Source organism: Rhinolophus hipposideros, assembly GCF_964194185.1.
Source record: "Rhinolophus hipposideros genome assembly, chromosome: 16".
Classification (NCBI taxonomy): Eukaryota; Metazoa; Chordata; class Mammalia; order Chiroptera; family Rhinolophidae; genus Rhinolophus; species Rhinolophus hipposideros.
In genome coordinates this window covers 22,660,949-22,688,875 of record NC_138062.1, presented here as the reverse complement: position 1 = coordinate 22,688,875, position 27,927 = coordinate 22,660,949, and the positions used below count along the sequence as shown (strand labels likewise).

General features: G+C 32.2%; 1 protein-coding gene across 3 annotated transcripts in view; it reads left to right on the top strand.

Annotated features, from left to right (window-relative positions):
* LRBA (LPS responsive beige-like anchor protein) overlaps positions 1 to 27,927 on the top strand; it is a 570,825-nt gene that overhangs the window by 146,138 nt on the left and 396,760 nt on the right. For all 3 annotated transcript variants that reach the window (XM_081075612.1, XM_081075611.1, XM_081075613.1), the window contains exons 31-34: positions 5,079 to 5,212; positions 12,478 to 12,556; positions 14,056 to 14,189; positions 21,205 to 21,266. In XM_081075612.1, coding sequence (XP_080931738.1) covers positions 5,079 to 5,212; positions 12,478 to 12,556; positions 14,056 to 14,189; positions 21,205 to 21,266 — 409 coding nt within the window. The remainder of the gene's footprint in view (positions 1 to 5,078; positions 5,213 to 12,477; positions 12,557 to 14,055; positions 14,190 to 21,204; positions 21,267 to 27,927) is intronic.

Sequence of the window (27,927 nt, the reverse complement as noted above, 5' to 3'; positions counted from 1 at the left end):
TCTGGTATGCATTTAGCATATTGTCTGATGGCAAGCCAACTGCTCTGCTTACCCCCTCTTTTTCTTAGCAAGAGACACCTTTTGAAAACTATTTTCATACAGCTGTAGACCGCTGGAATATCTTTGGGAATTTCAAAGCATCCCTCTGATCATGTATTTATCTCTGGAATGCTGTGTCAGAAATCACAACTCTCCTCATATCTTAAGAATTATCAATTCCCAAGCAATAGCTGGAAAGTTTAGAGTAACAGCTTACATGAGTGGAACTTCGCTGAAAGGCTGCCAGGTTGTGGGCCTTTGTGGATGGCAAGGTGTTTGTGTTCATTCCCATGCCAAAATCCTTGCTCTTATCTAATTTGAAGATCCTCTGTGGTGATTAGTGGATGCCAGGGATTTATCTTGATAAAGTTCAAGGGCTTGTCTGGCTTTTCAACTAGATCCTTAGGGACTAAAGTGCTAGGCTTAAAATGCTCTCCTTTAGGGAACTATTTGCATGTTAAGGAAAATAACATTTATGTGGAAGCTTGTGATACTTGAAACTGATAGGATTCTGAAAGGGAGCTTAGTGATCTGGAAGACTCTGTGGCTCTTTGTTGTTAATAAATAAAAATAAACTTCCAAAAAAGTCCCTAGTTCATGTAAAAAAAAAAAAGTCAGCAGTGTTTATGCTTTCTTTTTATGTGGAATCTTAGGAAAATTCTCATCTATGAAATGGGAATAATAATGTGGTACTTACCTCATGGGTGATTGAAAAAAATACATAATTCAGATATGTCCTTAGCATAGCGCCTCCCAAATATTAATTATTCATTAAAGTTAGTTAGTTTGTAAAGAAAGAAGCTATAATATGTCAAGTTTTATACTTTTAATATTTGGTTTTTAATCAACAGTTTGGAAAAAAAGCTTACCTAACTAAAATGTTACCGGTCTTCCAAATTCTTTATGCCAAAGAGTTGAAAATGCTTTTTGTTAAAATGAATGGCAGATACTAAAAATTTAGAGTTATTTGTGTTTTAGATATTAACAAGGATTTCACCCTGTTTCTTTATTAGAAACTTAAGTTGTTGCCTGAAAATGATACCAGCAGTATCCTTAGTATATTAACTGGCATATACGCTCTCAAAGTTGTGTCAAATGTATGGTGCATTTCCTTTGTGTTTTCTAAAGCATTGTATGAAAATGTGAAATGCTTACCTAATCTTTACATGATTCATTTTCAGTAGTGGAAAATTTAAATTTTGAGATTATTGTTTGTAAATAATACTGTAAGAATATGTTTTGCTAGTTAGATTTACACTTACATACATAAAATATATGATAACTTAAAGATCCCTTCTGTTGAAGATTTTAGTCTTTTCCACGGAAACTTTATAATAATGAGAACATTTTAAAATTTGGGAAAGAGAATGAAAATATCCTGAAATCTGCCTAGTGCTTATTGTTCTTTTACTTGGATTACCATGACTTTAAATTTTCGTTGTTTTTATATCGCTCCGAACTAAAGCATTATTATTATATTTCCTCAGAAAAGACTTGAATCAGTCAATGAATTTGGAAATTGATTAGCTTTATTTCTCTGTTATGTACTATGTACATAGCCAGGTTAAAGAATGCAACGTTTTCCGTTTGTGCAGAGATATATTTTTGTATATCAGTATTAGTACATACACAATTTTATATTTTGGGAATCTCTGTTACCATTGCATGTAGATGATTGTGATACAGAATTATGTTTAAATGCTAATATGATTGTGGCAGTAATGGTTGTATAACTTTGTGAACATACCAAGAAACAATTTAATCACACAGTTTAAATGAATGAATTGTGTGGTATGTGAATTATAGCTCAATAAAACTTTTTTAAAAAGGTCAATATGAGGAAATAGTTCAAATTAGAGGCCCTTGTTTAGACAAACTGGGACTTGTTCTGCCATTTCCTTTGGCAAGTTACTTTCCCTTTCTGAGCTTACTTTTGAGTTTTTTAAATGGAAGTAATATGTGTGTTAGGATTATCTCGAGACTTGAATAATAATTTTTGGCATATGTCAGTGCTTGATCATAGCAGCTATTAATAATTTATAAGTTTATATCACGGGGTTGTTTGGGAGCGCGAGAGCAGTGTATTACGAACTTGGAGAGTCTGGGGAGGCTTACCTTTGGGCAAGCTTTTGAAAGATGAGGCGGACATTTGCTGGCAAGCTGGACTAAGAGGAAGGCCTCTTGGCCGAGGAATAGCAGATACAAAGGGTTGGAGTTGTGAAATGGTATACATTCTCAGGAACCATAAAAGCTAATTGCACAAGTGTGTGAGGGATAGTGGGTGAAACGGAAGCTCATGTAGGAAGTCACACTTCAGATGTGTGAGGAATGAGACTATGTGAAAGATCGTGGACAATAAACGTTTACTGAACTGGAATAAAGAATAGGTATTACTTGTGATTGAAAACATTATCAATGACAGTAGTTTAAAGGGTTAGAAATTAGGTCAAGTTCTTTTGTTATCTTTAATCATGACATCTTGGAAAAGAGAGATTGTGCCTATTATGGAACACCTATAGTAAATTTTTTTCTGTTACCAGTTTTCCACTGTTTTATTATAAAAATGTTCAACCATACAGAGAAGTTGAAAGAATTGTATAGTGAACACACACAGACCTACCACTGAGATTCTGCAGTTAGCGTTTAATAACTATTTGCTTCAGCATGGAATTCTCCATGTATCCATCCCTCTATCCATCAATCAATCTTACTTTATTGATGCATTTCAAAGTAAGTTGAAGGCATCAGTTCACTTTACTCTTAAACATTTCAGCATCCAGATCTCTAAGTAGAGATCAATACAGTTTTTTAAGGTAAAATGTACATACAACGAAAGGCACAAATCTGAAGTGTAACATTTGTTGAGCTTTGGCAAATTTATACACCCGTGTAACCCAAATCTCCGATCAAGGTATCATCAGTCTTGAAAGTTCTCTCATGTGTCTTTCCAGCCAATGCCTGTCCCCATTCCTTAGAGGCAATTATTATTTTGATTTTTTTCCTACTGTACATTAATTAGTTTTGCCTGTTCTAGAACTTCATATAAAAAGAAATGCAAAGTTCGTGTTCTTCTGTTTAAGACTTCCTTTATTTAACATAATGCTTTTGAGATTCATCCATATTAGGTTTATCAGTGATTTGTTTCTGAGTATTATTCCATTGTATAAGCATACCACCATGTTTCTATTCATTTTTCTGCTTAAAGGATTCTGGGCTGTTGCCAATTTTTGGCTATTGTAAATAAAGCCTCTCTGAACATTATTGAACACATTATTTGTGGACATAAGTTATCTTGATGAAATTCCTCAAGACAGGAATTGCTGTTGCATAGGGTAGGTTTATGTCTTAAATTTCAATTATCGAAAAAACAATTTCACTTTTTATAAATATTATTTTTTGTTGCTCCTATTAATACTTAAATATGGTCTGAGGAAACTAGATATTGCTGATTCTTTGTTTTGGGAATGAATGTGAAAGTAAATTCCCCATATTTCTCTTCCCCACCATCCCCCAAAATAGGTTGCTAGGGAATAGGTAGCTGCAGATTTTCTTAAATAATGCATTTCTGGTTAGAGTAGGAAATAACAGAAATTGCATTTTGTATTTTCTGAATGTACCACACAGCACACGTGTGTACACACAGACACACACACACACACACACACACACACACACAGGGGTCGTATCTACTCCCCCTAAAGTCAATAATCCCCATCTGATATAAGCCACCATGATTTAAGCACACCATTTTGGATTGAGGGCTCAGGTGGCTGTTGCTTCTATTTTTTAGTGTATAGTTAACATTGGCAGTCACCCTTATAATGATGTGACACAAGCTACCTCCAACTACATTGAAGAAGCCATGCCTAGCACAAGAGAACTTGATTTAATTGGCAACAGTGTTTGAGGTCACATGATAGGCACTGAAGTAAAACGGAACCTATTTCGCTTTGTATTATCTATTTTTGATGCAACAACAAAAACAAAATCTATTTTTAAAGTACCGGAATTACATAATTTCCACTTTTGAATTCATTTATTGGGATCAAGTATCTTCAGTAACTTTATTTAGAAACTGAATACTTTATTTAAAGCTGTTAAGGGAATACTTGAAGCTTGCAGTCACAGTATTGTCAACAAAAGATGTGATTAACTAAATTGAATGTTGAAGACTTTAGGCTTATGGTTAACACCAGGTAATTAAAAGTAAGCACTGCTGTGGGAGTGCGTTATATATCAGCTGTCCTCTTACCTCATTAACTGGGTTTTTGCATGTTTATGGAGATCACTTCAATTAAAAATGCCTTTGAAGTTATGCCTACTAAGGTCTTTTAGTTACTATTTTGGTATAAAGTATTATACTTTAATTGAAATTGGTATATCATAAATACCTGTGTTTGAATAATGCGCAAGATGAACAGATTTGATTATTTGATATTTTTGCATCTAGTTTTTATACCCAGGCATTGTTTTTTTTCTGTATAATATTATCAAGATAGTCTTGGAGGATTAAAAAGAAAACCTTGGGTTGTATACATGTTAAAAAATGGTTTATATCTGCATTTTTTAACCTTACAAAATTTGTAACGTTTTATGATTTCAAATTAGTGGCACTTTAAAATCCTTGTAGAAGCATGTTGAGTTTTCTGCTTCAATTCTAAGGTTAAGAGAAAGTTAATTACTTTTCCACTTGAGTGACAAATGCCTTTTTTATGTACCCTTGGTTATATTTTATTTAAGTTAGAAAATGAAAGGTGATTCTAAATGTAAAGAATATTATATAGTAAATTAATAACTGTTAAAATGGTTTATATTTTCATAGAACATTGTCTTTATTTTTAAAAAATTGAAATGTGGTAAGTATGAACACTATTGAAGAGATTTTTTTATTGAGAGAATATTCTAAATTGTATATCAAAATCGAGACAAGAAAAAAATTAGAAAAATAAGTCAATTTCCTATTTTCTATTTTGAAATTCATGTAATTACCTTGAGTAATCTTCTGTATTTTAAAATCTATTTGCTTTTTTTTATTACAGAAGTGTCATCATTGCAACAAAAAAATCATCAGTCTTACCTTCCACACTTACTACAAATATGCCTACCAATGCTCTCAGTGTGGTTTCTTCAGTAGATTCAGCCCAAGCCCCAGATGTGGGAGGAGAATCACCTGGTGAGTTTGTTATCAGTGTTCAACAAAAAAGTTTTTAGATCCCATTTTAGCAAAGCTTAAGATTTTTCGTAAAGTTAAGACATTTTTTGTTAGGCATGTTATAAATCATTATCCTTTTTTATTATACCGCTGATTGTTTAATGATTTTCTGAATAAATTTGAGTAAATTAATCAAGGATTTCAGTATTTTCTCTGCAATGTATGAAAAATTGGATGTTACTGACTGGTGGATGAATATATGAATGAATGATAGATAGATAGATTACAACACTTTTTTTCTTTCCTTCACTTGAGAAGATTTGTACAGATAGTGATTTATATAAGAAAGTTTGGTGACATTAGGTCTTTTAATCTGGTTATTAATTGTCAAATGTTTATGTTGTAGCCAGTGCTTTGTTTTCTGTTGTACGTTGTTCTGAATTAGAGACTTGGAAAGGGAATGCTGCCCTGAAGCATATCATCATTCTGACATTAGTCATAGTGATATAGTAATTCCTACTGCAATTTGATCTCTGCCCATCTCTCTCTTAGTCCTTCTAAGTGTAAAAAAGCCTTTTGGTGTATATATGGGTGTAAGATCCTAAATCCCTAGATGACTGGAAGCTTAGTTATAATATCAGGTAAATTTGAAAACCATGTGATACGAAAATGACCAACTTAGGACAAAGGGAATGTTATTTTATATAAGTATCATTTTTCTAAATATTGTGCAGTTTCATTTAAAAAAAAAGAAAAAAGAAAAATACTAACAACTAGATAGTATACCCCCAAAAGGATTCATTCTTGTTTACTCTAGAATGAGATTGATGAAAAGTAAAAGGAATTTTGAAAGCATGACTAGGTGGATTATATTAAAATCAGAAATTATGTTTTTTGTTCATCTTTTGGGATCCCTCAGGCCTCCTATCTGATGTTCTAACTTTATTTGATAAAATAGTTTATTTGATAAATAGAATAGTATATTTGATAAAATAGTTTATCTCAGAGTTTTGCTCCTAACTAAGGTGGAAGGTACAGAGTTCCCATCTACCTTCTCAACCCTTTCTCTTTCCCGTTCTCCTGTTACTAACATCTTGCAGTAGTATTGTACATTTGTTACCTTTCTTCATAATTATCTTAGTGAGAAAATATAAAGAAAAATAAGTAACCCAAATTCCACAAATTATCTGTTATCAATATTTTTAACTGACAGCTTTTGGTTTTCTTTTTGGTAGTTCTCTTGATTTAAGTTATTTGTCATTAAAAAAATAGACAATTTATACTGGTCTATTGAAAATACTGAAGTTTATTTTCCTCCTGGTTCAGGCAGGATTGGGGATAAAATGATTTATGGTTGAATTGGTGGTTGTAATTGCATGCTAAGTGGCGCAGTGTATTACTGCAGATCTGAGTAAGTTGGGTATTAGTCTTGGTTTGGTCTTGGATTGTTTTCTGTATATGGAAGTGCAGTTAGTATCTGTCTCTGTGGACCTTAAACCTATATTTCTTGGGATGATTTCAGTTGTGAGTGAGTAGCAACAAAAACACAGCTTAAATTCAGAAACAGATGATTGGTTAATAAAGAAAATACTTGATAGTACATGGTGCATTAGCAAAAATGAGAATTTACTTGGAAGAAACTATGTAAATATAAAACATAAAACATGAGTTTTGTAGCAGAAAAATTTAAATTACTTGGAAATTTTAAGATCAAACTGGGATTTCTAAAATTTACATGTGGTACAATTAGAGAGAAACTAAGACTGGTTAGACTTGGATTCCAGAAACAGACTTAGAGCTTGTGAACTTTATATGAGGTCAGAGATTCTTCTGTCAAAATATTATCACCCAAATAATTTTATAATTTTGCAAGAAAATTGAGGCTTTGTACATTTAGAATTTAAAAATGTACATTATTAAGACTGTGATTAGTATACAAATTTTAATTATCATACAAATTTCAGAATTTAGTTAGGATACTATCCCTTAGCTTCTGTAGCATTTTATTAGCAAAAAGTATCATCTAATAACAATGGCAAATCTATCTTAATGGATGAGATAGTTATCAGAGACCAAGGTATACCCTTTGTATATGCAAATTTCAAAGAAAACTAATAGAGAAAACAGCTTTTAGTAAATATATGAAAATCTGGAAAATTTAAAGTTACTTAGCAAAGGTTTAATTTCCCAGAATACAATACATGTTACGATGCTGTTACTCTTTTAAAAATATGCTGTGGTGGTTTTCTACCATGATGCAAAGCATAAATGATTAAAACAAATTAAAGCTAACTTAATAAAGTAACTAAATTGACTGTTCTTCAGTAATTTACATGCTGGGTGTTTGCTAATTTGCAAAATTTATTTAATAACTTACTACTTACTACAATTTTAGGCTCTATTCTGTTTAGCCAGAGCTATGCATTTGTTAATTAGTATGTTTATTTTTAATGTTAAAAGAAAACCTTTGTCTTATATACGATTTGACCCAAGAGATTTTAATCTTGACTCATTCAATAATTTTTTTTTTTTTTAACTTAATGAGTTTTTACTGGGTATATAGACTTTCCCTCCCTGACCTAGTCTAGAATGAGTGGAGAGGGGGTGGGGGAAAGAGAGGGAAATTTAAAAAAAATTCGGTGTTTAAGGATTAAATATTGGCATTTATTTTAACAAAACTTTATTGCAAAGAACATTATTATTTAGATCCTTAAGAACCTAGAATAAGCAATTGGCTATTCCCTGGGTAGATGTTAGACGGATGATCTATTTGCATTTTTCCTTTTGTTCTTTTGAATGTCTGGAAAACTGTCAGTTTGAAGGAGCCAGTTTATCAGTGCGAGGATAAGGAAAAGATAAGTCAGTATCATTCCACATGTTGGAAGTAGCTTCTGCATTTACATATATGTGACCATCTGTTGAAAATGTTTAATGTTAAATTAATTTAAAACAGTACATTTGTCATTTATGATTTTTACCCGAGTTGAAAATACGCAGACTGTATTTGGAAATTACATTTTCTGTCTGGCTGGAATGAAGGACAACTTGGTGTGAAATTACTAATATATTTAGTTTATTTTTTCATGTGATTTTTTTTTTTTTCCTTACAACTATTGCTAGTTGATTTATTTATCTTTGCTGGTGAAGTGTCGTCTTAACGATTTAAAAAGATCACTTTGCGAACATCCCTTTCTGCTATAGTCTCTTTTAGGTTTGAAAATTGGTATTATTTTTTAGGGTTGTGTCAGGACAGCATTTTATGTTAGTTTGTTTTAGAGCCATCATCGTTCTTTGTCTTTTCAAATTTTTACTATGCATTTCACCTCATTAAAATTAGGGTCAATTAGCATAGTAAAAGCTAATTTTGTTGTACATATACTGCCTAAAGCCTCATATACAAACATTTTCTTGAGATTTATTACTTGTATCTTTAGTTAAGTAGATGGGACCTTAGGTATTCTTTTTTATCAACTTTAGAAATGTTCACAAAAAACTACCAATCGTTTTAGAGAAGATGTTTGATATACTCTAAATAAAGATGGTCTGTAAAAACTACCACCAATTAGAAAAATAAAGCTCAGAAATATTTAATTAATCGCTGTTAATAGAAGTCAGGGGCCAACCATGGCTCAATGATCATACTGCTGTCAAAAATTTAGAAAATCGCAAGTGTTGCTGAGTGTAATAAAGCTGTCTGGTCTCTGAAGTACTTTATTGAGTGTTTTGCAGAAACAGGATTGGACCTGACTCTTCAGAAATGGGTGACTGAAGAGTGCAAAAAAAATTTTCAACTTCACCTTGTTTGTCCTCTAGTTTGAAATTTTATTGTGAAAAATGCAAAAATGGAAATCTAATGATAGTGAACTGGGATTTAATATATGTACCTTTAATAATTGTCAGTATGAAGAAATGTGTACTTCATTTTAAAATTAACCCTATGAATTAGGATAGATTATATTGAGTTTGTTAGAGTTTTATGTATAATTAGCTCTCAGTTGAGCAGGATGGTTCAGATAGGAGGAGAGTCAGCAATGAGCAAAAAATCCCTGTAAAAAGAAAAGTCAACTCTAATTATGAAGGGAAGAGGAAGGAAACGTGTTGTGGAAAAGAGAGATTCATTGTGGATGACTTCATCTTGTTGTAGGAATATGCTCACTGTGAGAGGTTGGCTTAGTAATTATCCAAAGGTTAATTGTGGAAGATTGCTGTTATCCCCTCTCCCCAAAGCAACCAAGTCTGTGGGGGCATCAAACAGTTCAGATTTCTGGATTCTTCTGTTTGGTTGAGACCTGGTAATCAGACTGCTGATTATTGATCAAGTTTTGCCTAAAGACCAAGCGTGTTGCAAGGAAGGTCAAGGTGTCACAGATCCTTGCTGTTTCTTAATCAGTTAAATCTACAAAATCCCTAGTCAAAGCCTGGCTGTGTTTTTCTATACCCAGAATTAACTTTATTTTGCCTTAGCTAAAAGAGCAAGTTGAACCAAAATACACAGATAAAACTGAACTGAGCCTGAGGAAATTGTGGGAGTGGTGTGAGGCAGTGACAGGCTTTTAATAAAAGCATTTTTTTTTTTTAAAGGACAGTGGCTATTTACCAAATGTTGTGGCTATATTTTGTTTTATACTGATCTGATACATGAAATTGTTGCAAATCTACTTTTTATTACAAGTAAATCTGGGATTGATTCTTTGCTTTACAGTTTCTAGACTTTCCCACAGATATTACCTTTGGAATTTTAAGCTTTTATAGTGAATTTTTAAAAAGGTACTTTGTAAGTTTCATGTCATTTAGTTTATCTGTACTTACTGTCACATGAATAATTGTTGAAGAATTTGGGTGTGTTTTTAGCCTGAAGTATACACTAAAGGAAAACATGATAACTTTCAAAAAAAATTATTTACTTTTTAAATTTATTGGGGTGACATTACATAATTTTCAGGTGTACAAGATTATAATTTGACATCTTTGTACTCGATTGTGTCCTCCCCACCCAAGGTCTAGTTTCTGTTACCATATATTTAACCTCCTTAACCCTTTTCACTCTTCATCCTTCCCGCTCTGGTAACCACCATTCAGTTGTCTGTGTCTGTTTTTGTTTTTGTTTGTTTTATGTTTGTTTTTGTTTGTTACTTTTTGTTTTATATTCCACATGAGTGAAATCATATGGTTTCTGTCCTTTTTCTCTCTAACTTCACTACGCACAATATGCTCAAGATCCATCCATGTTGTCACAAATGGCAATATTTCATCTTCTTCATGGCTAGTAGTCTATTGTGTGTGTTTGTGTATGTGTGTGTGTGTATCTCACATCTTCTTTAATTTATAAAAAAATATTTTAAAGGCATGGAGTAGAAGGGTAGGAAAAGAAGCTATCATTCATTGCGTGTTTACTGTGGTCCAGGCTCTCAGTGCTTTAATTTAATCCTCAAGATAATTATGTGAAGTAGGTATCACTATTAATGTTATAGATGAAGAAAGTAATGCACAGAGAGCTGAAGTAACTGCCCAAAGTCACATAGCTAATCAGGGGCTGGCCATTCCTGCTTCCCCAAACATTTAAATCACATAACAGCCCTTAAGGGTAGTTATCAAAGAAACTGGCCTACCATTGATAGGGGTAAGATTCAATTTGGAAACCGTTTTGTTGTGGGTGGCTGTTGTGGGTGGCTGGTGTTTCCTGCCAGTGTAGAACATATTTTCTAAAAAAAAGATATTGGCAATGGAAGTTACGTGAGAGATTGATGGTTGAGATAGCTTGAGAGGTAGCGCGATTCCCTTTAGGTGTGGAAAAGAAACGCTCTCGTCTTGGGTGACCTGACATTTCTTTTTGAAAGCAGGAAGGAAAATGGGTTTCAGGCTGAGGAGAGTGGAGGAACTTTTGTATTACGGGAATTTAATAGGAAAGTAATATATAGAAGGCTTGACTAAAAATCAATAGCATGAATCATGAATAAATAGTAGAGTCACTCAGAAGAGCTCTAGACTTTTCTTCTGCAATGTCTTATAGCAATGTGGGAAAGTAACATTGGAGAACCTATCTAAGGTGCTTTGCATTTTTAAAATTAAGTGTTCTTACAACCCTGTTAAAAACATGGTATTTCTATTTTCTGTATCTCTCTGGTACAAATGGTTAAAAGGGAGGATTCTAGAATTCTGAATTGCAAAAAATTACTACAAACTTGAAAATTTTTTGTACTGAATAATAAAAAGTAATTTCATTAATTATATATAATGAATAATTACAAATCATAAAAAGAGTTCTATTAAAATGCTCAGAAGGTCAGAATAGTCTTTTATGTTTACTGTTTTGTTTCCAGTAAATTGAGAAAATACATTGAATTTTACTAGTGATCACAGAAGTGTAAATCATTTATTCTTTCTTCAGGGCAATTTGGCAATGTGTGTCAACATTTAAAGTGTGTGTCTATTGATATCCAGTAAGTTAGCTCAGGAAAATCTAGGAGTGCATATAGATTTATGTAAGCATATACAAAAAAATTGATTATTGTGAAAATTGGAAACAACTCAAATGAACTTCCCTAAATTTGGGTTGTTCTGATGTTTCATGATTAGAAACAGATTATTTTCTTCTCTATCTGTTCCATAATATTTCTACCAAAGAAGTATAATCTAATTGCATGGTGCACAATTTTAATTTGTCACATATTGATGATGACCACTTTCATCACTTGATTACAGTTAACTGCGAGGTTTCTATACTGTAAATTTACTTTTTCCCTTTTACAATTAGTAAGTGTTTTGCAGGGAGGTTCTTTGAAATTATTTAAACATCTTGTTCCTCAAATTGTTAATTTATCATATCATTATGGCCTATTGACTTCCTATTTTATAAGATGGGTTATAATCAGTCAGTATCATTATTTTGATGCTCATATTGTCTTCATTTTGGTCAGTGGGAGTCCCTGCAAGCTGGCTTCTGTGTCCTTGTGACATATACCCTATCATTCCATGGGTAGTTCCTTGTTTTCTAATAAACAAAATTAGATGTTTTATACTCATTTTGTACTTTTCTTCCTTAGATCTTAAATCACCATTTGTCTTTTAGTGGAGAGTAGTATTTAGAAATCAAGATCTGGATATTAGGTGTTAGCGGCTTATTGCTCCTAAGTCCTCTCAGTGGACAGAGCTAAGGACTATATATATAGGTATATATGGGAATGAGGGTGTATATTTTACATACACGATTACCAAATCTCAGATTTGGCTGCATTGCTTATATGTGAAACCAGAAAATTGCTGTAAATGGTTATTTTCTTTTGTAGGTGGTAGATCATCTAATGCAAAATTGCCTTCAGTTCCAGCAGTTGGTTCAGTTTCACAAGACCAAGTTTCCAATATGAGGTATTTGAACTACTAACTTGGGCATTTGTGATTTATTCCTTTTGATGGCTCTTTAAACTACCAACAGTTTACTATTTTTTTAAACTTTTGTTTGTTTCTATTTTAAAAAACATGACATTTAGAGGCATGGGACTATTTTAGGAGTTCCTTTTTAAAGGTAATAAGATGTAAAAGTTTCATGAGAAGCAGCTGTTTGTGATCAGTAAATTCTACATGCATAACAAATATTTAATTACACACATAGTAGCTTATGGCTTATGTTTCATATGATTGTAGCTGAAAGTTTAAAATTTGTTGTTTCTCTTCCTTAAATAAATGAAAGTTAAAGCCAGTCAACCAAAGCCACGGTGATGCTGAATTATAGATATATTTTTACTGTCATTAACCTTGTTTAATTGGGAATAATTCATTTCAAATTGTAGTTTGGAATTCTGTGTTTTCCAGCACAAGAGCTCTTGTGGCCAGAGTTCTTGATCCTCCTTACCATAACTGGAAAATGCACAGCACTGCACCGTTATAGGCTCTTAGTGCTGCATGTGTAATGTGTAGGCCTGCAGCTGTGATAATCATCCGGCGATAAGAGGCTCGAGGAGATGAGTGGGAGGAGTAGTATCAAGGGTAGTACCTGGGAAGAGACGGTTATTGATGTAGAAATTTCTGGCAGCTTACAAATCCGTAGCTTCAGTCGCGTCTCTTACTGGAGTATGAATAGGGAGCATTCCTGGTGTGAATAGTAGCTAAGTAGTGGCTGTTTGTGTATATGTTTGGCTTATAAGTTAGAATTTAAAACTTCTGATACCTCTGAGTTTCCTAAAATGCAGGGGGCTTGTTTTTTTTAATTTATTAAATATATATGTAGATGTGTATAAACGTGTTTATGTATATACACACTATATGTATAAATATATATGGATGCTCACAAAGACATATTAATGTATAAATTGAAATCATTATAAAAGTGTCAGTAAAGTAGACTATTTTCAAGTGGAAAGTTTTTCAGATTGCATTAGAAAGAAGTTGTTATAGAGATAGACATTATGAAAAAGAACATAAACAGATTGTTTCAGTTAATAAACATTTATTGAGTCTCTATTCTGCAGCTGAGAAGTTATTAATAGAAAGGAAGACATAGTTCTTAACTTCAGGTGCTGATGGTTTAGTGGTGAATGGACAAATTTGGTAAAGACTTGATAAAATTTGTTTAGGCTGTTGGTGCTAACATCAAGTGCTCTGAACTGACTAGTTAAGACTTCCAGTAAGAGCAGATGTTTGGAGTGGTTGTTAACCTGGTTGTTTGACAGGGTTAGGGGTGGCAATACAGGACGGAATGAAAAAAGGATACACCGGTAGAAGGAATGGTATGCATAGCAATGATGAGTTTTTAGGTAGATTTTTAATTTTTCATGTAATTTTACGTTTCTATGTAAAACTCATTTTAAAAATTAGAAAATTGATAAACTATAATGAATAGTTCAGGTAATTTAACATCTTTATGTTAGTATTACAGAGAGGCTTGAACATGCTTTGGAAAAGGCAGCTCCTCTTCTGCGAGAAATTTTTGTAGATTTTGCACCTTTTCTTTCTCGGACACTTTTGGGTAGCCATGGACAAGAACTGCTTATAGAAGGAACAAGTAAGTGATTTTTTTAATTTCATTTTATATACTTAACATATATATCTATATATATGTATTTACAAAGCACATATTTAAATTTCAAGATTAAATCTTAAATGGATATTAAGAGATTCGTAGAGTTTTATTGTTTATGTTTTCAACTTTTGACAAAGCTTCTCATATCTTTTAAAGGATATGTCATGTCTCATATTCTAATTTGTTCATTTTTTATCAGTAATTTGGATGAAGCAGAATATTATGTATTGAACTGAAGAACTAAGAGTTGTTTTTTTTTTAACACATTAAAATTAACTATGAAAGTAGAGAATTGGAGAGACCAGTGTTACAGTTATTAGTGGGAAATTTACCTGGGATTTTACTTGAATTTAAGATCCATATATATAACAATGTATTGCCACACATTAAGAAAAATGAAGAATGTGTGATTAGTCTCTATTAGTAGAATTATTTTTACAAGCAAGTAGAAATAACAGTAGCATTATACTCTATCCTGCTTATATCATACATGTATTACTGGGTCTTTTCTAAGTAGTAGTGTACTTTGAGAATGTATCAAACTTGGTAGCATGCAAAAACAGATTGGCTGAATGTTTTGGAAACCATGCTATTTATGAAGTGGATGAGAAGTATTGGAACATTTTTCTTTTTAAATTTTACATAGGGCACTTGCCATGTAGTGAGTGTCTTGTTATTAAAGAGGGTACTTCAACCAAGGGAAGGTAGGCTTCACCTGAATTTCCTCATAATTAGTTCCATGGAGAACAACTTTTCAAGCAGCTCTGTTTTGGAGCTTCACCGACTGACATCAATATGACTGTTTTCATCCCTATACTAGAATGTTTTAAGGAGAAGCTAGAGGACTGTCATCAGTGATCATTTAGAATTGAGATTTTTGCATTCACAGAGTTTGGACTAGATGTTTGCTAAATGTGGCTTGTCTGTGTCCATGGTCAATGTTTTAGGAAAAGACACTCGTATATTGGCCTCAAGCTGAAAAATCATGGGAAAGCACAATTATCTGTACTCCATTCTCTATTATCAACTTACAGCTATAGTTACTATAATATTTTGCTGGATAACTGTCACTAGGAGATCTCCTATGGAATTTCTTAAAACTTGCTTTTGCCCCTCTTTTGGTAGAAATAAAGATATTATCGAAATGCTAGGTATAGATAGGTTAATAGTTTGTCTGTATCTAAGTGTTACCTATGCGATATCAGTACTTTATTTGTCCCTTGAAATATTGGTCTGTTTATAAGTAATAAGCTTTAGCTAAAATAGGAATTTAATTATCATGTCTGGGGTTAGATATATGGAGAGTTGGTGATGATTGTTCTCATTTCCATATAGTCAAAGTAGCATTGAATTTATTTCAAAAAGAAAGTTCAGGTTTTAGAAATAATTAAGTTTGGGTGAAAATTTATTTTATCTGCTGAAGGATATAATTTATTCAGCCATGGCTGTTTGATATAATAAAGTAATAAAATTTGAAAGGAATTGAATTGAAAAATCAAAGGACTTTTCTTAATTTATACTTCACATTTCAAACATTTTTTAAAGTGATGTGACAACTTATCTATATTTATTTCATTACTATGAAATGAATGTATTAATTATAGCCTCTTGATGTAGCAAGACATTGTTGCTTTTTACTTGGTCTTTGAATTTTGTAAGAGATCCCACAAAATGGATCACTTTAGATACTCATAAATATTAAACTTGCCAGTTCTAGATCCCTTAAAATTTGTCAATTTTTTTGCTAATAAATTCTGATACAATGATAAGATGAAGTACTGTGGCTCAACTATAATCTCAAGCAGTGCTTACTCATTGGACTGTGTTCATAAAAACAGCAAATAAATCTAAGAGTTTTTAATGTATGTTATGTATGTATTTTAAGTTGTGAGTAATTTTTTGGGTGGTGGCTTTATGCACTGTAAAATAAATTTTTGAGTGGAGGTGATCGCAGCTTTGGTACTGTACAAAAAGCATTAAACTAAAAGGCAAGAGGCCTTGGTTTTAATTCTGTCCTTGCCAGTGACTAACTGTGTGACCAGGCATTGGAAAAGTTATTACTTAAATTTATTTTTTATTAAAAATTTTGAATGACTGTTTTAAATATTTATAAAATAGAAAGTACAATATCATTGGACTTACTATTACCAATCACCCATGTCATCTTTCTTTTGCCATAATTGTTATTATATTCACCTCCCTTTATTTTGCTTTAGTATTTAAAACAACCCCATATTCACCCCTAAATAATTCATAATCTATGTAAAAAAGGTATTTTCTTACAGTCATAAGTGTTGCTATTACAACTAATAATAATTATAGTTCTATAATGAAAGCTAATAGTTCCTATTCATCTTTAAAAATGTCATTTTGTAATTTATTGTTTTGTAATTTATTGCTTTGTAAACAAAATCAATTTATTGCATTTGGTTGTCTCTTTAAGTCTTTATTAATGTCAAATAGTTTCCTCCTATTCTTCCTCTGTTGTCATGCTATTGATCTATTAAAGGGATCTGGTTGGTTGTTCTGTAGAATGTTATACATTCTGTCACTCTGTGACAAAATTCCTTCTTGGCGATGTCATTGATGGCTTCTCTATCCCTTGTATTTTCTGATGACTTGAAGTTAGATTTAAAAGTTTAATTGGACATAGTACTTCATTTAAAATCATGCCTAGACTCATATATTTTCTGATTGTCTCATTTTTAGTGATATTAACCCTCATTTCAAGTAATTATAACCCTTTTATAAGGGTTGGTTATTTTATTTTTAAGAGGTTTTCCAAAAACAAGGGAAAATTACTTTAAAAAAAGTGTATTCTGTCTTAAAATTATCGTATTTGAGTTAATTGGATACTTTTTATAGATCTGAGATTCATTATGGAATTTAGTGATCTTAATTTTCCTTATTTTAAAGCATTTTTCTATTTCGTCATTACTCATCAATTATTCCCAAGTAGACAAAGGACTGAAATAATAAGAAATCAGAATAGTAGAATTGCTCCTAGAATCATAGTACAATAGGGAAAAAAAATCGTTATTGGATTACCGTTAGTTTCCTTATGGCGTTGCCCAAAGTATTCATATTTTAAGAAGATATAAATTTGTTTTCTCAATGGGAGCAAAAACTGGTGTTTGGAGAGCGCAAAAATATCTTAGATATTACAATGGTTGGTAACCCTTCAGTGGACCACATTATATCTATACAGTACATCTTTAGAATTAGTTTCATGGCGGCACAAATAAAAAATGTTTTGAAATGGCCCTTTAGGGAGGAAGCAATATTGCAAAAAAGGTTGCGAAATACTGTATAAAAGAGGTCTGTGGATACCATCTTTGTGGCCATTTTTTAGCTGTCACTGAATATAGTTAAGAATTCAGAATTTTTCATTTTCTGTTCATAATTAATAGGTGAAAAAAATTGACAGAAAGAAATAGTTTACAATTATTATACCATCTGAGGATGAATTTAAAGAGATAAGGAACAGTGCTCATACAGTTTACCAAACTCAAGAACTCATTATTGCATAGTATATTTCTGTGGACAAAAAGGAAACTGATTTTCTGAGCAGGTCATTCAACAGGAAGGACTTCATTCTACAAAATTTATGCCATGTTTTGTGATAACCTGAAACATCTCATTTTACAAAAAAGGCATGTGATAGTTTCCTTCTATTATTTGTGATAATTTTGTACCACAATTTACTTGGTACAGTTTCTAAGAGACTAAACACTAAAGGCAGGTAGGTACATACACAAAGATGATTGGAAGGAAAAGTTCATGTAGAAATGAAAAAAATCAGTGGATTGATCATTCTAAATGGTGTTTGTAAATCGAAAGAAAATATTTTGCAATTTTGGAGGATAGAAGATGGCTGGCTTCTCTTTATTTCTTCATTTCATCTTCAACAAAATTTTGAATGATCCAACTTTTCCAAAGTAAAGTGTGATGATGTAAGTCAAGCAGGAGGACTGGAATTAATGATAAGCTAAAACTTACTAGAAGTTTATTTGGAATTTGGAATTAGCATTTACAAGATGGGTATGATGTTTACAGATTCGGGAGGAACAGTTAGTTGTTTCCAAAAGATATTTGCTCATTTAGAATATGTACAATACCTTCAAAACCAGGAAAATATGGAATAAATTAAGTTTATTATGCTTGAATTCTTATTAAAATTTTGAATAATGTTTATGATCATCCCTTTATCTTTCTGTAAATTATTGAAGGTGACTTAAAAAATATATATATATTTAAAAAGTTGTTACATTCTAGATAGTGAATGCTCATGACTGTTTTTCATGGTATATTTGATAGTTTAGATAGATCAGTGAGTTCAGATGTTGCTAGGATGATATCTGGTAAGTCATTTAATAGTTCTAATTTTAGTAGTAAGGAAAAACAATGGTAATAGAGGTGGGATAATCTCTGGTGAAGAAATTGCAGTGGTCTTTGGTCAAGAAAATCCAGAAGAGTATAAAACTTTTGACTTTGGTATCATGGGTTTATCTTTTTTGAAGAGATTAAAATTCTATATTTTTGAAAAACTAATAAAAAATAAAACCAAACTCAACCCACCTATTATCCTGGGAGGCTTTCAGCGAGGTCAGATTATGGGCCTATCAGATTTCAGCGTACAGAACCTTGTTTGCTTTCTGCAATTTATAATTGTATTATTAGAATTGGGGGAGTAATCCCGTGTGTGTGTGTGTGTGTGTGTGTGTGTGTGTGTGTGTGTGTGTGTGTGTAAAATGCAAATTGATACTCAGCAAAAACTTACAACTTCAAGTGTTTTATGGCGTTTGGATAATTCTCAGTCTTATGTAAATCTGTATACAGATTTACTCGTTGATAATTTATTTCTTGCTTTTTCATATTTGCAAGCAGTGTCACCCAAAGGCACAGATTCAGGTAAAAAAAGTAGATCTGATTACGTTGTGCGATATGATATCAAGTTCCTTAATGGGATTATCTCCTATTACATACTCCCAGGGTAACATATTTGTGTTTGTAGTATCAGTGCCATTTAGGCGGGGAGCTTAATATGAGGTATACTATAAGGTATCCTACGCTCACTGAAGTTCTTTCTTACTTAATAAAGCATCCCCCTGGCCTCACTCCCCATCCTTTACGAATCTACAAAACCCTACTCCAGAAATATATAAACTGTTCTAATCAAACTATAAACTGTTATTTGACGTTTTACTCTCATTAAACACTCAACTTATTGATCAGTGGATATATCTTTGCTGCATCTTCACATCCAACTAGGTGTGTTGGTTTCTTCTGGTTTGCTAACCTTTATTATTGAGAAATACTGTAATACTGAAATAATTTTTTTGTAAGTATATAAATATTGAACTATCCTATGAAATGTTGTGAAGGGGACACAGAAAGCACTTGTAAATCTTCCTAACTTTGCATGGCCCCAGGCCTTTTTTATGTTAGCGTTCATTATCTGAGTAGAAAAGGCTGAAGCAGATCAGGGCCCAAATGCTTTGCCATAAAAGAAAAGTTGGTAGGAATTCTGCTTCCTCTAGAATAGAGCAATAAGGAATAATAAGCTAGTTGTAGAAAGATCCAAATTTACTCACTGGAAGTAGTGGCTTTTGAAGTTGAAGTATGTGGAACTTCCTGTAGTTGGGTCACATTTTATGAAAAGTGACAAGGTTTCCGACTAGCAGAGGGCTGCACCGGCAATGAGAGATGGAGTATTGCTATGCCTTTCCTTTCAGCCTTGGCATTTTCCTGAGGAGCTATGTTCGTTTTAGCTCTACAGAAACCGTATTTTAGTCTAGTTATGACCTGCTTGCTTTATGAAACATGTAGATGTTCTGTACCTTTTTTTTCATGTCAGTGCTGACATTATCACCATCACTTTTACATTATATGTTTTATCAGACATTAAGAAAAATGGTTCTAAGTTTTCTAAAAAGCGAAGGGGATGAACACCCTGTTTAACTTGAATGCTATTTGTAAGACTTCAGAACACCCACATGTGCCATCAGTAGGTATGAGGCATCATGACTAAAAGAGGAAAGAAGAGAGAACTATGGAGCAAGAAGATTAAAGAAAGGGTTAGGATGCCTGCACGAACTTAAATGGGGAGAAAGAAAGAAGGTAATTCTGTAGCATGTATGGGACCACCGAGAATTATTTTAGTTGTTACACCCTGGAGCCTAAACTTGTGTTTGCTTAGAAAAATATAGAATAAAAATATTTTTTCTGATTATTAATAAATATAATTTAGTTATTTGGTGCTTTTAATTGTTGGCATTGCTTTTTAAGATACTGGTTATAAAATGTTCTTTGGACTATTTTAGGTTTTGTTGGTAATCAAAACTAAAGAATTCTTTAGATAACTGTATGAGTTCCTTCCTGAGATAGTTTTGTGAACCCAAATGAAACATAAAAGAGAAAATGTAAATGAATTCATAAGAAATCAAGAATATATAACAGACAACGGCTTGCACTTCTGTTAAGGTTTAGTGTGAGGTCATAGGTCAAGGTACTAATAAGAGTGTTTGGGATGTCTGCTGCCATGAAACAAAATGGAAACTTGATTGATAGCTAGAGGGTTGAAGGGAGAGAGTGTCGTGGAGAAAGCAAAGGTCAGGGAGCCATTTCCCTTCTCTGCATGTATAACAATCAACTCTCTCCAAAACAAAATGTAGATGATATTGATCAATATGGCATATGTTGTGCACGTTTCTATAAGTATTGTGAAATGTCATTATATATGAAGTTGTAATAAATATTTTAGATGTTGCAAAGCTGAAATGAAACAGTTTACAAAAAAAATTGTGGTGGTTTTTATGCCAAGTTTAAAGGAATTACAAGGTACCTTATTTACTAATATCATCAAATGTGTGCAGATTTGGTTCTTAGCAGGATGTTAAATTTTATTTTAAAACCCAGTTTGGACACAATTGTGTAACAAATCCCTCATATTTGTTTTTTACTTTGTAATTATTTTTTTTAATTCTCTTTAAAATAGGTCTGGTTTGCATGAAGTCTAGTAGTTCAGTTGTGGAGTTGGTTATGCTACTGTGTTCACAGGTGAGTGACAATATATGCTGAATTAAAATGAATTCTCACATGAATTAATTTTGCAAGTAAGTTATTGTTTTATTAGGAATTTTTGCTATGATAGAATTTCGAGTTTGCTGTTTTAAAATAATTTTATTTGTGTTGCAAATGGATTAGTTCTTGTCTTTGATACTAGCTGATAATTTTGAAGTTGGTGTTGAGATAAATTGGATAGGTGAAATGGAAAAAGAGGTTTTTAGAGTCACATTAAAAATGTCCAGATCAAATGATCTTGATTGAGATGGCTAAATTTCTTTACTGTGTGTATTAAGGTTATAGAATCAGATTTATTTCTATACCTTCTGGAGTGCCACTCTTGACTCCCCTGGGAATGATGGTTTTACTTCCCTTTTGTGCCGAGGTTATAAAATGAGTGATAAATAATTTTGAATTCTTGTCATTGCTAATTATTTCTGACATACAGAGTAGATTTGGGAAAACATCAACAAAAGTATGGCAGCCATCAAAATAAGATGTAGTAAATAAATTCCTAGAAGCAAAATTACTTTCAGTGATCAGAAACCTTATACCTCATGTGGTAAACTTTAATGATTTTTACAAAACTTATGTAAAAATCATGTATCCTGTGATGTTTTCTGTTTTGCAATTAAATAGATGAATGTTTTTATTGTGAGTTTTCTTTGTCCTCTTTTAAAAATGGTATCTTGCTGCTAGTAAATTCCCCTACTTAAAACTTTAAAATAGCCTTTTTTAATAGGAAGGGTATTGGTCTAGAGGTCAAGGGTTCTGACCCATTTCAAAACCTTTGACCTTCATTTACAACTCTTTTGGTTTACTTGCCTGACGAATAAGGATAATGCAAAATTAATGTTTCTTTGCATCGATTTATTCATTTTAGTGCCTATATTGCCAAATTTATTTAGACTGTGCTGATGGACATTTCATGAATACAAATTAAAGAATCATAGAAGGTGTGAAAAATCAATGCTATGTATTGTCAATAAAATGCAATAAGAACAATTACTTCTAGAGATTAAACCTAATGGATTTTTGTAATGAACTTGTAAGGAGTAGTTATATTTCTAGTGGGCTTATGATTCTTAGATCCAGTGAGAATTGTGTTTTTGTAATTTAATAATCTTTTTGAAAGAAAATTCCATTTCTTTAAAAGCTGACTGAATAAAATTTCCCATTTAGAAATCTGATTTGAAATAATTGCATGTTTATTTCTTAGATAGAAATTACTATATGCCATTTTTATGCTGACATGAAATTACCCTTTTAAGAAGCATTCACTTACAGTTTTGGATGTTTCCTCACAGTGGTATGAATTTGCTGTTTAGAATGATAAACTGTTTCATAGGTGAATTTTGGTGATGAAATTTTACTTTCTAGTGTAGAAGAATTGAATATATTCTTGATGCAGGACAACTATTTGATCTAGTATATTAATTACATAGCTAAAAGTAGAAGCTAAAAAGATAAAAAATGACATGTTTTAATATACCTATTTGTCATGTATGTCACAGTGCTGTTTAATATTAATCCAATCAAATGAGATATGAAGCTCACTTAGTAAAGTTGCAAAAGTCAGATATTCTCAAGGTTTTTGTTGAATACAATACATTATTGGTTATTTGAAGTACTTCACATTTTTTATGAGTTCTTCAAAAGTTCCATGGCATCTCTAAGACGTAGCACAGTGTGAAAAATGATGTGAAAAATGAAGCCAGAATTAGCTCCAGATGTATACAGATTGTTCCGGGGTGATAATTACATTTTTCACTTTGAATTTTCCTAATTTAAAGAGGTCAGATTGGCAATCACAAGAGTGATTTATTTTGTTACGAAGTGAACTATCTTTTTCTACATGAAAGCTTAAGAGAGATGAAATTGAATTTGAAGTCGACATTTTGCAGATACTGGGTGGGGATGGCTTGAGTTTGATTGATAATTTTTTTTAGTCTGAGATAGGGTGGGAAGTGAAAAGCTAGCATCTTGCTAAAATTTTAATTAATTTTTTAAGAGGAGATGGAGAGGATTGAGTGCCAAAGATCGAAAGATCAGGTCAGAAACTCTTTTTTAATCACATAAATAATGGGATATGCTTATGAACTTAACATCTGCAAATTTGATTTAAAACTTTACAAATTAGTTGTTTATTTCATGACAATCAGCCATGTTCTGATTATTTTTCTCAAATTCATTCAAAACTTTTCTTTTGCATTCGTTCCTAACAAGGCGTTTAAATTATCCACGTTTTTTTATATTACAAAGGAGAATGTAGAGCCTAAATTTAAGAAATGAGGAGATGATCACATTTGGTTTGCTGTCATTAAGACCAAACAGATCATTATGTATTTTCTTAAAGCTTCAACTAGGATTATATTTTTCAGTATCTACCCAATCATTAATAGATTGCATACCATTTCATAGTTTATCTTATTTAAATTTTAACATTGTTAAGGCAAAATGTAATTATTTAGAGTTGAAAACCTTTCTTAAAATACTCAGCATTGTGTTTTTGAGTAAAGGTGTATACACTAAAGGTTTATTCCTATACTGAATCCCATATAAAATAATTCAAGAGCAACTTAAGCTCCAAAACAAGACTTAAATCTTCTTTACTTCTTTAAAATAAGAATATGTATTCTTCAGGAAAGTGTGCATTCTCTGGTGCACGGAAAAAAAATGGAACAAGTTCATATTTCAGATTCAGTTTTTCATAAGCATGTAACTTCTTTCTGTTCAATATTTGTTGTCTATGTGTATAAACCTAATAGAAATCTATATGAATTTAAAGAAAGTGTTAAATAGTTCAAGTAATATTACTCTAACGTTGTGTAAAGTGTTTGTATCTTGCTCATTTGACATTAATATCATTTTTGAAAGACTTGACATTGCATTCAAGGCCACTTTATAAAAGCGTTGCGTTGCTCATCCTAATTCAGTCTGACATACATTCCAATAACACTACCTCCCTTCTTGGGTTTAAAGGTAAATTTATGACTGTGCATTGTGAAGTGCATCATTTAAAAATGGTTTCAACCCAAAACATCTAATAAATAAATAATGTGTATGGCTACTCAGTAGTAGACTTTCTAGACTAGAAATCATTCCATCGGATACTCAACAGTCCACTATCGGAGAGGGCTGTCAGATAAATCTTATGGTAGCTGCATTCATGTCCTGTAAATCACATATTATTGTCTGAGCCTTCTGCCAGGTCATCTATTCTTTTCCCATTTATCAGAAATGCATAGAGTATATGGAAAAACTAGAAGTACTATGTAGCCTGTCCTGGCATCCTGTCTGAGTAATTAATTAGCAGCAAAAGTTAATTTAAAATACTGTGCTATTCTGATTTTCCTTTAAAAACCGTTTCATTAAAATTAGCAGGTTGTTGCTATTTTGGGAAATATTTCCTTTACATGAAGGTAATAATATAATGTTCCTTCACATGTAGGTAATAATATTAGGTTTGGTCATTTTTTGATACAAGTGTTTCTATACTTCTGAATTAATAATTTAAAAATTACAATATTCATAATAAGAGTCAGATATCACCATTCTTATGGTTCCTTTATGTCAGTTTTGTGTTCGAACTTTTGCCACTTGAATTTCTTTTTAATCCAGTGGAAATTTTTCTGAATCTCTCTCGGTGTTCTCTTTCTTCACTGTCCTATAATGTCTCTAAATCTGGTTTTCTTTTCCTTTTTGAGTTTATCCCTTCTCAATGTGTGACATTAATGTTATTGCTCTTGACTTTTCGTTTCATGAACGTTTTATAGTTGTGATGAGTATTTTGAGTAAAGTGGATAATTTAAACAACCCAGGGGCTTGGAGGCAGGAAGCAAACCAGCTCTGTACCTTGGCACAAAGGTGTCTCATTATTAAGCTTCTCTTACTATTAGGACCTCATTTCTCATCAACTTGTTTTTATATCTGTTCTCAAATTATGCTGAACTATTTAAAGTTACCCAAATGTGCTGTCATATTTTTGTGCCTTGGTACATGCGTTTCCTTTCCCTAACATCTCCATCCTTCACCTTTGGTGACTCTTCTCATCATTCAGAACTCAGTTTAATTATTCCGTTCTCACATGATCATGTCCATAGTTGGTATCTTTTTGCTTGTCTTCCTCTTAGTACTCATCATAGAATATGCCACAAATTTTAAGTATACATGTGCTAGTTGATTTTTTTTATTGTCAGTCTTCCTCTTTGTACTGTCGACCCTATGAAGGTAACAGGTATTTCTGTTTTGCCTGTTAAGGTAAACCTCGTACCCAGCACAGTCCTGACACAGGATTGCTGCCCAATGAATATTTATAGAACAAATTAATAATTCAGTTCCCAGCTAAATTGCAATATCTTCTGGAAAGGTTCTTTGACTCCTCTCTTCCCCACAGCTCTAAGCCTAAGTGAGGTATTAATCCAAAGTACTCCATGACCCATATTATAATAATTTCATTCTTTATTTAAATTGCCTATGGTTTTTATTTCTTTCCCATAAGACTTGTAAGTTTTTTCAATGCAAGCGCTGTGTTTTGTTCTCTATTGTATCTCCAACATCATTTATATATTTGTATAATTATAAAATGTATGGTACCTTCGGTCATAAATCACCATATTTTGGGTTTTGGCTTTTTGGTCTTTTTCACTATGAAAACCCACCATACTTTTGTGCATTGTTGATATTAAGTATTTGTTCTCATTAAGTCAGCTGCTTTGTCATTAACAAATGCCATAGTCATATTCATTTATTAGTAAGGTCTTAGGTTTTTGATTTTCCATTGGCCTAATCAGATTTACCTCATAAAAGATCAACTTTATTGTGACATAATTTATATACAACATATATGCACACATATTAAATATACAGTTTGATGACTTTTAGCATATATTCTACCATGTAATAGATATTTCAATCCAGAAAGTTTCCTGTGCCTCTTTGCAATCAGTCTCTACTGCTATCATCTCAAGTTGCCCCTGATTTGATTTCTGTTATCATTGGATGAGTTTTACTTACTGGAGAACTTAATGTAAATGAAGGGTTATTATTTCTTTTAATTGTGTTGCTCAGATACAGAGGGCTGTATTTAGGGTACACTTCAATCTTTTTTACTGAAACTCACTATTCAGTATTAAGAAAATGGTGTGGTTTTTAAAAAGAAATAATTGATCCAGGAAAACAAAGGATTATCTTTTCGCCAACCACAAAATAGGAATTTGAGCATAAGTTGCTTATTGGAAATATGAATGTCTTTTTAACTTCCTTATGCATTTTTCGCCTATAAGGAAATCCTATGGTATGAAGATTTTTTATACAGCATTATGACGAGGTCATTAACTATACTTTATAATTTCTTGTTTTTATTGTATCAGGCTCAGTTCAAATGCTATCTCTTCTACAGAGCTTTTGTATGAATCTCTCTGCCCCTAGTCCTCCTCTCTATGTCTGCTTATGGTTTTTATTCTTTTATTTAGTAGACATATATAGACTGCTTTTAACATGAACCCCTCCTTTTAAGGAACTACGATCTAGTAAGAGAAACAAATAATTGTAATACAACAGAGCATTTTATAAGGACTTTTTAAAGAGAAACCCAAAGCACAATGGCAGAGAGTAGTGTTATGCTGTAATACAAAAAAATCTATCAATCCCTGTTTAACCTAATGCTATTTCTTTTTTTCTTTTTTATGAATACATCATTTCAGGTTTCTTTGACTTTCAGTCAGAATTTTTTCCCCTGGTTACAACTATATTTTTATAATTTCATCAGGATTAATAGATTTTAAAGGTCTTAAGAGCATTTTCTCTGCTCTTTCCAGTATCTGTAATTTTCCTTGTTTGGCTTTATGGTAGCCATGTGCTTGTTTGATCAGTTCTTACTGTCCATATTTTCCAGTACAGCAAATTCCAGTTATGTGCTGTGTGATGCCAATGGATGTTCTATGAAAAAAATGTAAGGAGCTAAGTAAGTTTGGAGAATGTTGGTTTAAATTTACTGGAGGGTCCCTCAAGGCCTTTAGTGTATGTATAAATATAATGTGTATTATTGAATCTGTAATGGAAATAGTATTAGCATATTTGATCACAGAATCCTTTTTATGGCCATACTGTGTGTAGATAATTTTTGTAAAATATAATTTGGGAAGACCTGTTGCATCAGAGGTGAGACAGTGAATAATGAAGGAATGCCTGTTTTTTAGTATTCTGCTTCTGCTTTTCTCTGCTTCTCCAATGTCAGTAATTAAGGAAAATCAACAGATATGCAAAGTTATAGCTAGTAGTATTTTCTTAATAAGATACGATGATTATTTTTGCTTCATTCAGAAGAACTTATTTCAGTCACTTGTTCTCACTCTTTTGTTGGTCATTTGCATGTACCTCCCAATTTATATGTTTCTGAAGGGATTGATCTTCAGAACTGATTATAGTAAGAATTGCTATTCTTTCTAGAACAACTTAAGTTTAATCAGGTGTATCTCTGTGTGTGTGCATTTTTTAAATATAATATTTATGCAGAACTAACCCCAAGTTTAAGAATAAATTCAAATATTTTGACATCAATTGATTATATAGCTATTTCCTATATTGACTGAGTGAATCACATTACATTTTCAGTCAGTTGTGTTAACTTATGCTCTGTTACCACATTCTAGTA